Source organism: Myotis lucifugus, unplaced genomic scaffold (genome assembly GCF_000147115.1).
Source record: "Myotis lucifugus unplaced genomic scaffold, Myoluc2.0 scaffold_2, whole genome shotgun sequence".
NCBI lineage: Eukaryota > Metazoa > Chordata > Mammalia > Chiroptera > Vespertilionidae > Myotis > Myotis lucifugus.
In genome coordinates, this window is record NW_005871050.1 from 3,692,482 (window position 1) to 3,705,582 (window position 13,101).

At 39.0% G+C, this 13,101-nt stretch overlaps 1 protein-coding gene across 1 annotated transcript; it reads right to left on the reverse strand.

Annotated features, from left to right (window-relative positions):
- Nucleotides 1-209: 209 nt before the first annotated feature.
- Nucleotides 210-12,524, reverse strand: CD40LG (CD40 ligand). Its single transcript, XM_023756446.1, has 5 exons — nucleotides 12,369-12,524; nucleotides 10,357-10,488; nucleotides 4,826-4,880; nucleotides 3,350-3,412; nucleotides 210-586 (listed from the first exon to the last, which is right to left on the reverse strand). Exons 1-5 carry the CDS (start codon nucleotides 12,522-12,524, stop codon nucleotides 210-212), a joined length of 783 nt encoding a protein of 260 aa, XP_023612214.1.
- Nucleotides 12,525-13,101: the final 577 nt, after the last annotated feature.

The window sequence follows — 13,101 nt, forward strand, 5'->3', positions numbered from 1 at the left end:
CATAGGGAACGTGGCCTCTTTGTGTTTCACCCGCCCCATAATTCACTTATTGCAGCCCTATATGCCTTGGGGTGTATAATAAATAGTTCTCCATGGGGAGGATCCTAGAGTTATAAATAGGCAGTTCAACAGGGGGTGGTCTTAACTGCTTTGCTGTATTATGAAGACTGCCAGCATCTGCTCAGCGGCAGCCTGCGAGGTTACAGTGTTCAGAGTTTGAGTAAGCCAAAAGATGTGAAGCCGGTCCCATGGCTCACTTGGCTTGGATCAGTCACATTGACAAACACTGAAGCACCTGGTTGCAATTCAAATACTCCTCCCAAGTGAATGGATTGTTGCCCGCAAGGTTTGGAGGAACTGTGGGTATTTGCCGCTCTAAGTAAGATTCTCTCAGATCCACTCGTGGACTTCAGGCAGAGGCTGGCTATAAATGGAGCTTGACTCACAGCTTCCCGATTGGAACAGAAGGTGACTTGGGCATAGATATAATAGAGTCCTTGTCTTTTAACAGCCAGCCGTTTCCCATTTTCGAGGGTTACCAAGTTGTTGCTCATGGTGTAATATCCTTTTTGGGCCCACTGTAGAACTGTAATGGAGAGGAGAAAAATTTGTGGTGAGATGAAGCATAGCATGATTCACATTCTAACAAAACATAGTTTAATGTTGACACTAATTTCATATATGAATGGAAGTTTGGGGCAATAGGGACTTTCAAGGACCCTTTCAGCCTTAAGTCTATGAAGGAGCTATGACTGACAAGTTAGCATGGGCTTTATAGTCAAATGAAGATCGGTTCCAATCCAAGCTTTATTCAAGCACAGGCAAATCTATCTGTGAGTTTCAGTTTCTCATCTGCAACACTGGGCTAATATTACAGCACATTTTAGAGACTTGTGAAAATTAAATAAAGTAACAGAGCACAGTGAGTTTCCTTCGCCCTTTAGAGTTCTTAAAGCTGATTTGTCCTTGAACTTCAGAAAGTGTGAATGATTTCAAAATTACACATCATAAATTATGCATTCCAAAATATTCAAGCAAAATCCTTGCTAATATTAATATTTATTTATTCCTTTCCTTAAATTTTGCAAAGTGAAAGAATTGCTGGTCTACCTAGCTCAGCCTCTGCACAGAGAAAAGGAAAGACCCCATTTCTTCCTACCTGATCAAGCTGTTGCAAACCTGACCTGCCTCCCACAGCAAGGACTAAAATTAGGCAAGGAAGTATGAAAATAAACCTGTCATTTCACTATGTGTTTTGATCTCCCATTGTAGTGGGCGCCACCAACTTGAAAGTACATGTATTCTTGTGGCTAAGCCAGAGTACCCACCAACAGTGTGCCATTTTCTCGGCTGAGATGTTGAGTGGGTTCAAAGTAGTGTGTGCACCTGATTTCAAATCTCAGCTCCCACAGAGAGTTAGATTGCCGGGTGGGGGTGGGGGAGAAGTAAAAGTATTAATGCATTTGCTTCCTTGAGCTTTAAAAAAATCCTATTTGGTGGTCTTAGGCCTATCAGGGTGCAAGATCCAACCTGTTAGGACTCATCCTTTAATATAAAAAAGGCACCGGAAATGTCTAATTTTTTGTACCTCCAGACCACTTCAGAAATGGTACTTTATTATGATGTTTTCACTTTCGGACCAATTGAGAAAAAAAGTGCAGGTTCCCTACCTTTTCATCCACTAAGTTTATTTTTATAAGTCATAATCTAATTTTCAGCCTTGCTGTGGGATGTAGGTCAAGTCTGCAGCAGCATGAGCAAGTACGAACTAGAGGTTTGGGACTGGGGCAGGGGGAGGAATGTTACTTTTGTCTCACCTGGTCCCCTGGGAACCTACTGTGATGCAGACCATAAAATATACTAGGACCAATACCAATAATGGTCCTTTTAGCAGAATCTGAACATCATGAGATATATCCAAGGGCAAAGATTTATATACAAATGGGAAGCTATTTTTGAGGAGGTATCTCTGTTGCTGTTATCCAATCTGGATGAAAAGGTGTCATGTGGATGGCCACCCTGGATATGTCAATATAGTTGTGATATTCTCTTATCTGTAAGTGTATTTTCTAAGAAAGGGGTACTTGGAAGAATTATTAAATATTGTGGGAATACTGGTATTAATGAAGGACTTTATGTCACTCTTGTGACATCTAAATTACAGTGAAGAAAGCTAAGTAATGTCACCTTACATTTGTATAACACTTGAAGGCACAATGTTCTTCCACATTAGCTGATTTGATGCTCAGAGTCACTGTGTGAAGTGAGGCAGGAAATTGCTGTGTAGGTAAAGAGACTTGCCCAAGGTCACCCAGCAAGTGGTAGTCATGGTTCTTGAGCCTCAGTGTTCAAAACTCCTTATCCACTGCTCTTACTCCCATACCATGATTCACGATAACCATGTATAACCACTAAGAAATCGAAATCGCACCTTATCTCCTCTCCTCTCCTCTCCTCTCCTCTCCTCTCCTCTCCTCTCCTCTCCTCTCCTCTCCTCTCCTCTCCTCTCCTCTCCTCCCCTCCCCTCCCCTCCCCTCTCTCTCCTCTCCTTTTTTCTCATCTCTCTTTCTCTCTCAAACACACACTCTTTAGAACTCCATTCCAGAGCACTGTGCTGAATTTTTCAAAGACTTCTCTGATGCTTTCAGACTGCATTTATGTAAATGGGGGATTTTATGCTAGCGTGTGTGTTTCCATCCATTTATCAGATGTGACACATTCTCCAGCACCAGCTATCAGGAGGTACAGATTTGGGAAAAAGATCTAAGGGCTAGAACAATGGCAGAACGTATATGGAAATAAAGTCATTCAGAGTTGAAAAGATTACAATATGTTGTCTGTTGTTACTTCATTGGAAAATCTAACATCCTGGCACCTACTGATCTTTGCAGAATGATTTTACCTTTTAATTTCCTTGAGGTTGGGCCCATGCGAGGCTGGGGTAACATACATCAATTGACAGATGGCAGGAAATGCCCCCTGAGGCCCATTTACACACAGTGAAGAAGGATTAGTATGAGGGATGTTCACAGTCAAGTCACTACCTGCCATCTCTTCTATGCTGTCAGAATAATGGTCTCTTCACTCAGTAATTCATCATTTAGAATCATCCATTGAACAAGAACATAATGAGAATATCGTTATTGCTTCCCACCTCCTTTTGTCCCTTCAAGTCCCATCTTTACATTTGAGCTCACTTTGAGGACAAAGGAGAACATGTGATTGGTGTATGAGTAGGTTTGTAGATTAGGCCCCAGAGGAAGAGAGGAACGTAATCATTTGGCTGCATTGCATCAGTATCCTAGCCTTCCCCCTTGAATAGCTGATGCTCAGATGCTTTTGTACTTACCAGATGCTGTTTTACTACTGGCCTCACTTATGACATGTGCTGCAATTTGAGGATCTTGATCACCTACAATGAAGCAAAAAACAAACTGTCAGGCCAAAGTAATGCAAAACTGCCCATGGAGCTATTTGGTTCAGTTCCACATCTGTGTAATAGAGACTGTGTTTAAATAGGTTATGTAAAAGCAAGGGTAGAATGGTTTGAAATCCTTCTCACAGTGGAAAAAGTTGGTTTCTAAAAAATCTGAATGATTGAATTGGCTAATTCCACTGATTCTATTTTTCTTATAGTTGTTCAGTACTCAACTCCACTTCACATAGATTGATACAGGCTAAAAGTACTGGTCTGCATTAAAATATACTTTGAGTCTTGCTTTTAGGAACAACTTCGATCCATTGGGAATGTTAGTGGGCCCCCAAGGTCATGTCTGCACAATTAGCTAGTAAGATGCTTATGGTGTCTGATTTGGTCAATTAATTGACCAAACTATTGTATCTATCTCTAATTGTTCCTTATGTAAAAGGCTTGCTTTTTAATTAGATGTGCTGATTGCCTAAGTGCAAAGATTGTGTGGAAGTTTCTTTTTGTCCAGTAATGAGTCTGGTGTCAGACACTCTGTAGATGCCTTATAAATATTTAGTCAGATTGCATGACCTAAATTACAAGTTTTGTTAAGTTTATCATTTTTCTGAAAGGATCATAAGAGGAAGAGTGGAAGGTACTTGGGAGGTTTAGCTTGGAGAATAAAAGGCTTCCATGATTACTGTTTTCAACATCTGGACAGCTGCTGTGTAGAAGAGGAATTATACTTTGTTTCATATGGCCCCATAGAGCAGAACTTGTTCCAGTGAGTGGAGATTACATGAACAAAATTCAACTCCAGGGGAGAAAAGACTTCTCTCGGGTAATATAGTAAACTTATTATAATTATTAGACCCATTCAAAGATGTGCCAGGCTGCTTTATGAGATAGAAGGTGCCTAAGCATATTCTACCAGAGGTCAGGCCAGATGGTCATTGCTGTTGTGAAGGAGGTTTGTGCCCTGGTTGTGGTGTTGGATTTGAAAACCATCAAGACCCCTTCAAACCATGAGAAGTTCCAGATACTCTCATATCAAGAACAAGGCAAAGAATAGAATATTGTCACATTGACTCATTCCTTGATTCCAGAGGCTCCACTGGCCATGGTTCCCCATGAAAAACTTATTGAGCAGTGAATGCCACTGCTACTAAATGATGATTTTCTTATCATCTTATCCTGTGTAGGTGGTATGGTTGTATTGATCAAGGTATTGAAAATAATGGAATTTCTTCATACTTGGTACTGTCAGCATTAAAGGAACCCATCTGATTGTGTTCCAGTTTTATTTCCAAGGCTAAAAGTTCCCTGATACAACACTGGGTTACTCAATATAATCAGCCTTATAAAGCTTTCTTTTAGTTTGTAAGTATGTATAGAAATTGGTAAATAGCAACCTACCTTTTTGCTGTTGAAAGTTTTTTTCTTTCTCCTTCACTTCATTTCCCGTTATATCCTGAAATAAGAATCATTGCAAAAGATCATTTTAACAGGGTCTCTTCTGTGGGGTTTTAGAGGTATCATTCATTTGGTATCAATATTTACTCTGCTGCCTGTTTCTAGTAAGGATTATCATATAGACTTAGATCCTGTCATTAATATCATACTGATTGGGAGCCAATGGCTCTGACAGATGAACTGACAGCCCAGAAAACTGAGGTGTAGACCTGGAAGCAGAGTCTGGTCTTCATTATCTTCATTCCAGCATTCTCTCTAGACTAGAGGCTACTATACTGACTATTCCTATGACCCCAACCTCCCTGGTTTTGACATGCATTTGCAAATAATGTTGAATGGGGAAATGTTTCTACCCTGGGAATTGGTATATAGAATTTTATTAAACATAAAGCCTGGTGTATATCTATTAGAATAAAATTTGTCTGAAATCTCCCAGAAAATGGTAACAGTAAGTTTGATTGTGGGAAGAAATCTCAACATTTTTTATTTTGTTGTTTCTGTGGGCTGAGGAGATTCTCTTGTTGCTGGTGGTGTGCCCTTGTGTGGCCTGCATGCACATGGGTGGGCAAAAGTAGGTTTACAGTTATAATACAAATAAATAATATAATAATAAATAAATAATAATACAATAATAAACTGTGTTTCAACTCCTCACAACTGTAAACCTACTTTTGCCAACCCCTGTGTTTAGAATAATCAGCATGTATATAGGAAACACAGGCCATCTCCCAATGCTTCTGATGTTCAAAGGCAAATGCAACACTTCTTCAGGGGTTTCTTCTCACTTGGCAACTGAAGGAAAGTTAGAGGTACTTAAAGAGTATAACAGGGACAGCAACCAACACAGGTCAGAAGATAATAAAGGCTACTGTTGCCATTTTAAAGATACTGAATAAAAGGCCTCAAGGGCATAACTGGCTGGCATGAGGTCACCCAAGGAGTCTGAGGCTGAAGTGAAGAGTCAAAACTGTGAGATCACATTCATAGGCCAGGTTTAACTCACATCATCACCCTGTACTCTAAACACAAGAAAGGAAGACAATAGTGTACCCATGCCAGAGTAAATTGCTTCCTCGATCCATTGCTCAGCCTCCTTACCTGTGGGCTGTCAGCACTGAAGAGGGTTGTACAGTAAAAAAAAAAAAAGAAAGGAAGACAGTAGTATTTTCACATCTTGTAATAATCAGTCTTGGGCTCCTTCCCATTACTAGAATCAATTTTCTACAGGGCTCTTCCCTTTCATTCCTCCACTAGAAGGAATTAGTGTTGTAACTATTGATTGTCTTCTTGTAGACTCAGCTCAGTTGCCAGATGTGAGGGTATAAGTTAAAAGAACCTGTACCTCTCCCTGGCCAGTGTGGCTCAGTTGGTTGTGGTGTTGGATTTGAAAACCAACATGTGGAAAAATAATATAATAATAAATAAATAATAATACAAGAAATTTATTAGCATCATCCCATGTACTGGAAGGTCTCAGGTTTGATTCCCCGTCAGGGCACATACCTAGGTTTCAGGTTCCATCCCTGATCGGAGACAACTGATCTCTCTCTCTCTCTCTCTCTCTCTCTCTCTCTCTCTCTCTCTCTCTCTCCTTCACTCTCTAAAATAAAATTTTAAAAAAAAAAATTAAAAGAAAAGAAGAACTTGCACCTCAAAAAGCTCACATAGGCCACAGAGCCTCAACTTTCCACTTGAGCTGAAGTGTGGCACTGTGAAAGTGTGGCAACAGGAAAATGTTTATGAGATAACAAGTAAACAAATGAGTATTTAGTGTCTTTTCAAAAAACGGAGTGTGATGATGGAGGTTGAGATACTTTCAAGCTAGGTGGCTGCATTGGTGTCAGCGCCCAGCCAAGATGAGAATGTGAAGTCAGCAAAGTTTGCCTTTTATGCACCCAACCTTGCCTTTCCGAGAACTTTCCCCCAGCCACATGCCCCAGAGCCTTTTTTCTTGCTTTACACCCCACCTCAACTGAAAGACTTTTTAAAGCTGACTTTCAGAAAATCTAGGATTAGTTATTTCTCTCTCAGTGGGAACTCTTGTGGCAGGTATGGACAGATTAACCTTTAACTTAAAAAAAATGCTTTGACACTATTAAAGACATCTCAGGAATTGGTGGGCAATCATGGAACTAATCAGTCTAACACGGTGTAAGGTGGGTAGTAAGTTTTTTTTTTAAATCCTCATCTGAGGATATTTTTTTCCATTGATTTTTTTAGAGAGGGTGAAAGAGAGAGAGAGAGAGAGAGAGAGAGAGAGAGAGAGAGGTGAGAGAGACACATTGATTAGTTGCCTTCTGCTCAAACCCTGACCGGGGCCAGGGCTCAAACCTGAAACCAAGGTATGTACTCTTGACTGGCAATCAAACCTGTGACCCTTCAGTGCACCGGATGGCACTCTAACCACTGAGCAAACTGGCCAGGGCATAAGTAGAAAGTTTTTTAAAAAATATATTTTTATTAATTTAATTTCAGAGAGAAAGGGAGAGTGAGAGAGAGAGTAACCTCAATGATGAGAGAGAATCATTGATCGGCTGTCTCCTGCATGCCCTCTACTGGGGATCGATCCTGAAACCCGGGCAAATGCCCTTGACTGGATTGAATCCAGGACCCTTCAACCGGCAGGCCGACGCTCTATCCACTGAGCCAAGCTGGGGAGGGTGTGAGTAGTAAGTTTTAATGTGAAATCACACTATTCATGATGCTGCCTCCACTACCCTAACATAATCCCATTGTCCCACCAAAGTGACAGCTTGGTGCTACTTGCTTCAGTAGATGAGTTCCTTGTTATTAGAGGTGTTTAAACAGAAATTGGGGGACAACTTGGCAGGGACAGTGAGGAGAAAATTAAAGTTCTGTATTGATAATTAGATCTGATGATTTCTAAGACCTCTTCAAGTTCTATGATTCAGTACTCAAAATTCAAACCCTAGGTTGTTCTGGACCATTCGGATTCTGACCCAGAAAGACTGCTAATGTTAGCTAAGAATATAAAAGTTTAATTTGGGGTTATTATGTAGCTGACCTGTTAGGTTTAAAAAAGTCCAAAATATTGTTCTAGAATGAGAAATTTGGGTGGATGGATATTGGAGTGGGGTTCAGTCACTGGAGGAGGATTGGATTTGTGGAAGACTTTGTGTCTCACCATCATGCATATCATAGGTACAGATGACTGACTCAGATTCCACCCCTACTGCAGTAGAGGCACTGGGCTTCCTCTATCGTATGTCAGGAGCCTCAGTTTACATGCCCAAGAGGTTCTGCCTTTTTAGAATATGATACTTTGGAGCTGTTGTGTGTTTTGTTGCTGTTGTCTTTTTGTTTGTTCATTTCTTGTTTTTTGTGTGTGTGTGTGTGTGTGTTTTTATGTAAGCATAAGCAGAGAGACCAAACCAGCTGTTTTTCTTACTTCTATCCTGGGTAGTTGATTTGGGAAGCTTTACATATCTGACCTGAAATAAAGCCATGAGGAATTGGCAGTTCAACTGTAAAACTGTCTGTAAGGAAGAGAGGAGCAATAAAGCAAGAGCCAGTCTCACTGCCTTTGGAGGGACTGTGAGGAGAAAACTATGTAAGACTGATCACATAATTACAAAATGTCGAAGTTGGCAGTGCCCTTACAGATAATCTCAGCCATCTCATTTTATAGATGAAAAAACTGAGGTCTAAAGAGGTGAAGTCATTTGCCCAAGGTCACGCAGTGAGCACATTATACACGTTATTGGGATTATTAACCATTGTTCTGAAAGTGGTTTTATTTACATTTAAATTTGCAACACCTACCAATACCCTGTAATACTGGCCAGAAGCCTCAAAGAACCAGAAAATAAATTCATTTCTACGCCTTACAAATAAAAATTTAGGAGTCTTCACCTAAAACCTAGATTAGCATAAAGAACCTAAAAGCCAGCAACAGAGTTGAGCTGCATTCTAATTCTCTTAGATGGCTCAGGAATAAGGAAGGTCTTAGAGCAGCGGTTCTCAACCTGTGGGTCGCGACCCCTTTGGGGGTCGAACGACCCTTTCACAGGGGTTGCCTAAGACCATCGGAAAACACATATGTAATTACATATTGTTTTTGTGATTAATCACTATGCTTTAATTATGTTCAATTTGTAACAATGAAAATACATCCTGCATATCAGATATTTACATTACGATTCATAACAGTAGCAAAATTACAGTTATGAAGTAGCAACAAAAATAATTTTATGGTTGGGGGTCACCACAACATGAGGAACTGTATTAAAGGGTCGCGGCATTAGGAAGGTTGAGAACCACTGTCTTAGAGTCTTCACTACTGGATTAAATTACAAATCTGGGACAATATAGGAGGAAAGGAATAAGTTCAGAAGTAAGATCTTAAACCCTTCAATCCCGGGTTAAATAACACATCATCCATATATGAGCACTAATTCCTCTTGGTTTACCCCAATACCTACCCACCTGGCACAGAGCTGCCTTCAATGTGGAATGCTGCCTCTTATTCATGACCCCAAAGTGGGCTGAGGGCTAAAGGTATATGACTTAGTGTTCTTAGAGGGACACAGGTAGAAAGAATTTGAGATATTCTGCTTCAAGAGAAAAAGCCCTTAGATCTTTTGTCTATGAGGATGGAATTAATGTTGTAGGTACATCTTCAATGAATGTTCTAAAAATTCTTGTTTTAGGTACCCATTATATGACTTCATGCTGGGTACCAACCTGTTTCTGGTCTAGAAAGCTTCAAATTCTCTCTACCCCAGGCCCTAGATTTTTTGAACTGTTAACACCAAATACCAATATTCAGTGTACCTTTTTATTGGCCCTAGAGTGAACTGGTTTCATGAGCAAGTGGTATTATAAGGTGTTTGGTTTGAGCGGCACTGAGAAGGTCTATCACCCATTCCCCACACCTTTCCTCACAATAAAAGGAAAAGAACTGACTTTCATGGCACTTGGAATTCCATCATAAGAGAAACATTCCTTCATGCCATGTTAGAATGTATCCATCTTTAGAAGTCTCTATGAACTCCAGTAAAGGCAATATCTTAGCCTGTGGCCTGCCAACACTGCAGCAGCAAATGGTTATCACTTCTCTGGAAAATGGGTGCACGGTGAAAAGGCATCAAGATTTGGATGGGAAGATAAGAAAATGCAAAAAACAAGCTTGGTGTACTTCAAAATTTTCCCAGAGGCAGCTGCAAATATAAGCTTATATGTATGTGTGAATGTGCTCATGAAAGTGTGTTTTTTCCCTGAGAAAGTCTTTTTTGTCCTTCTCAAGAACATTCCTATGAATGAACACTTCTAAATTACCATACCTTTTTAACATAGGATTTTGGCTTCATTTTTTTCTTTTCTTTTTTTTTTACACTCATACTATGTATGTATAAATAACAAATGTTTAAGCTTTTACCTTGTCATGTTTCAGTTTCCCAGCAGAAGTACTAAAACTTTTCAATGACACTTTTACCAACAACTGAGCTCCTTACCTTGACGAAGGCTTCAAACTGGCTCCTAATTTCCTCACAGTTCAGTAAGGATAAGGACTTCTCTCCTTTGTTGCACCTCTGTATCATTTTCATGAACACAAAATCTTCATGAAGATTCCTTTCATCTTCTATCTATTTGTAAAATAACAGGGACATGAGACATGTAATTCTAAAGAATGGCACTGATGATGTCTGCTGCTACATTCATTTCCACAGCATCAACAATAGGAGGAGGGTTTTTGCAGATATGCATGGGGAATAAAAAGGTACACTGAATTATTGGTATTTGGTATTAACAGTTCAAAAAATCTACAAAAGCCAGCAACTAAAATGTCAGATTATCTGTAACTCTAGGTGGAAATCAGAGCTATTCTAATACAATTTAATCACAAAGTATAAATTTTAAAATGTATTATAGCAGCAACATTCTATGATTGTCATATTCCCCATTGCTCCAGTAGTGATCACTCATTATAAACAGTCTGCAAACATTTCTCTACTGAGAAAATTTCCCACTTCATTTTAGTGTTTGTGATGAAGATGTTAATTTGCAATGTGTGTCAATTAACTCGAGTTCTAATTACATCTCTCTCTTTTTAACTTTAGTATTTGCAGAAAACATTTGAATTTTTAAAGAATCATCTTTCATTTCCAAAGTTAACAAGATATTTTATTTTCCAAGGTCTTAGAATGTATGGAATTCACTTGTATAATCAACTAATTCTCTGCCGTTTTCTTGTTTTAAGATTAAATATTTGGATTCAAAACAAGATGCAATTAGCCAGTGACTTTCACTGATATTAAGAGCACACCTAAATGCTACATTAAATTTGAGTCTACCCAGGTCAATATTTACCCTGTAGAGTCTAGGCTTATGTCCAGGCTTTGATTGGCAGAGACCATTAGGCCAAACACAACCAGACCAAAACCACCCCCTTTTTTTCTCAGCAGTGAAAGCTAAAATTTGAGTAACCCATTGAATTACCTCAAACATCACTGCCCCACTTTATTCTGATAGAAAACCACATGGCCTTAATCTAGGTTGGCATTCCAATAAAAGATACTTAAATAATCCTGAGAAAATACAGTCTCCAGATACTGTACATCCACAATTTCCACATTCAAACTTTTAGGAATGGCCAGATAATTGATCAAATTTCTCCTTTTCATTTATGATTGATATTTTGTCAACACCACCAATGATTCCCCTCAGTGAAAGTGGATAGGCGCATCAAAACAGGATAAATCCTAATGGTTATCTTTTCCTAAGAATGCAAAACAACCTGTTAAATTACTCTACTCTTTTGCTTCTATAAGTCTAACCAAACAATGTAAAACATCTTAGATTACATTCAGAATTTGACCAATTATACAGAGAATGCAACTACAATCAGAATTTGCAACTTGCAACTACAATCAGAATTTGACCAATTATACAGAGAATGCCACTTTTACTAAAAGACAAATTCTGGGATTTATCCATATCTATGTTAATATGAAGCACTATGAAATTTGAGCTCAAATTGATATTCTCCTTCTGTAGTTGGAAATTTAAAATTAAAAAAATTGTTTCCATGATAAAAAGTAGTTTACTTTTTAAACAAAACTTTAGCAAACAATTATACGCAATGCCTACATAATGCTTACTTTGTGCCAGGCTTTGTTCTAAGCTCGTTACAAGGCTAAATTCATTTAATCAATGAAGTGGATACCATTATCATTACAATTTCTCAGATGTGGAAACTGAGGGATATAAATGTAAAATAACTTGCTTAGGATCACAGAGCTAGTAGAGGGTAGAGTCAAGATTTGAACACAGGCAGTCTGACTCCAGAGTCCAAGCTCTTGACCACAGACAAGAATATGAGATTTCACTCACTAGGCACAAATATTATGCCACAAGGCTATTTATTGGTTTTGGTTCTTACCATTGTCCACCATTTGAGTAGAGCTAAACCAACCAACCCAGAAATTGAAGACCCCAAATTTAGTTAATAAAGATTTCATCTTACCTTGTCCAATCTTCTGTGAAGATACACAGCAAAAAGTGCGGACCCAATCATCTGGGTGATAAGAAAAACAGTAAGTAAATACATGAAAATTTTCATACTGACGGGTGGTCCACTAGTCACAGGTCGGGGAGAAGGTTGGCTGTATGTTTCGATCATGCTGTGTTAGAATTGAAATATCTTCTGCTCGAGAAGGTGACAGAGGCAGCATGAGAAGACTGTCAAAGTGGCCACCTTACTCAGAATTAGTTAAGAGCATACAATCGTCGCAGCCCACACTTCCTGGAAAATGTGCTTCGTAGTCTTCTCTCCCAGCAAAAACGTTACGTAAAGGTTTTTTTTTTCTTAAATTATACCCATATCATTCACTTCCAGGCTTTCCCTTTTGTTAGTAAAGAACTTCTTCCATACATTCATTCTTGCCTTGAAATGTCATAGACTTCTCAACAGACAATGGCAGTATTTTCCAATTGCTGTCTAACTTTTGGGGTTCACCAGTTTCAAGGAAAGTGATAAATTAATCCACCAGCAACAGACATATTTCATTTTCGTTCTTACTAATGTAAAGTGGGAACTTGGTATCTAGGGAAAGAAACAAATGAAGACAAAAGTTTGGATTGATTTTATGACAGTGTGTCACTAGCTAAACGCTTCTCAAGACTTATTTAATATTTAAACCCAACAAAATCCCAACAGCTATTCAAGTTGAGACTACATGACATAAAGCAAAAAAGAG

What these genes read in the sequence shown, in the direction of transcription:
- CD40LG (XM_023756446.1), bottom strand. Translation starts at nt 12,524, where the DNA reads ATGATCGAAACATACAGCCAACCTTCTCCCCGACCTGTGACTAGTGGA. An exon ending in TTCACAGAAGATTGGACAAG is followed by an intron (nt 10,489 to 12,368) that starts GTAAGATGAAAT and finishes TTTTACAAATAG; the next exon opens with ATAGAAGATGAAAGGAATCT. An exon ending in CAGTAGTAAAACAGCATCTG is followed by an intron (nt 587 to 3,349) that starts GTAAGTACAAAA and finishes TCTCCATTACAG; the next exon opens with TTCTACAGTGGGCCCAAAAA.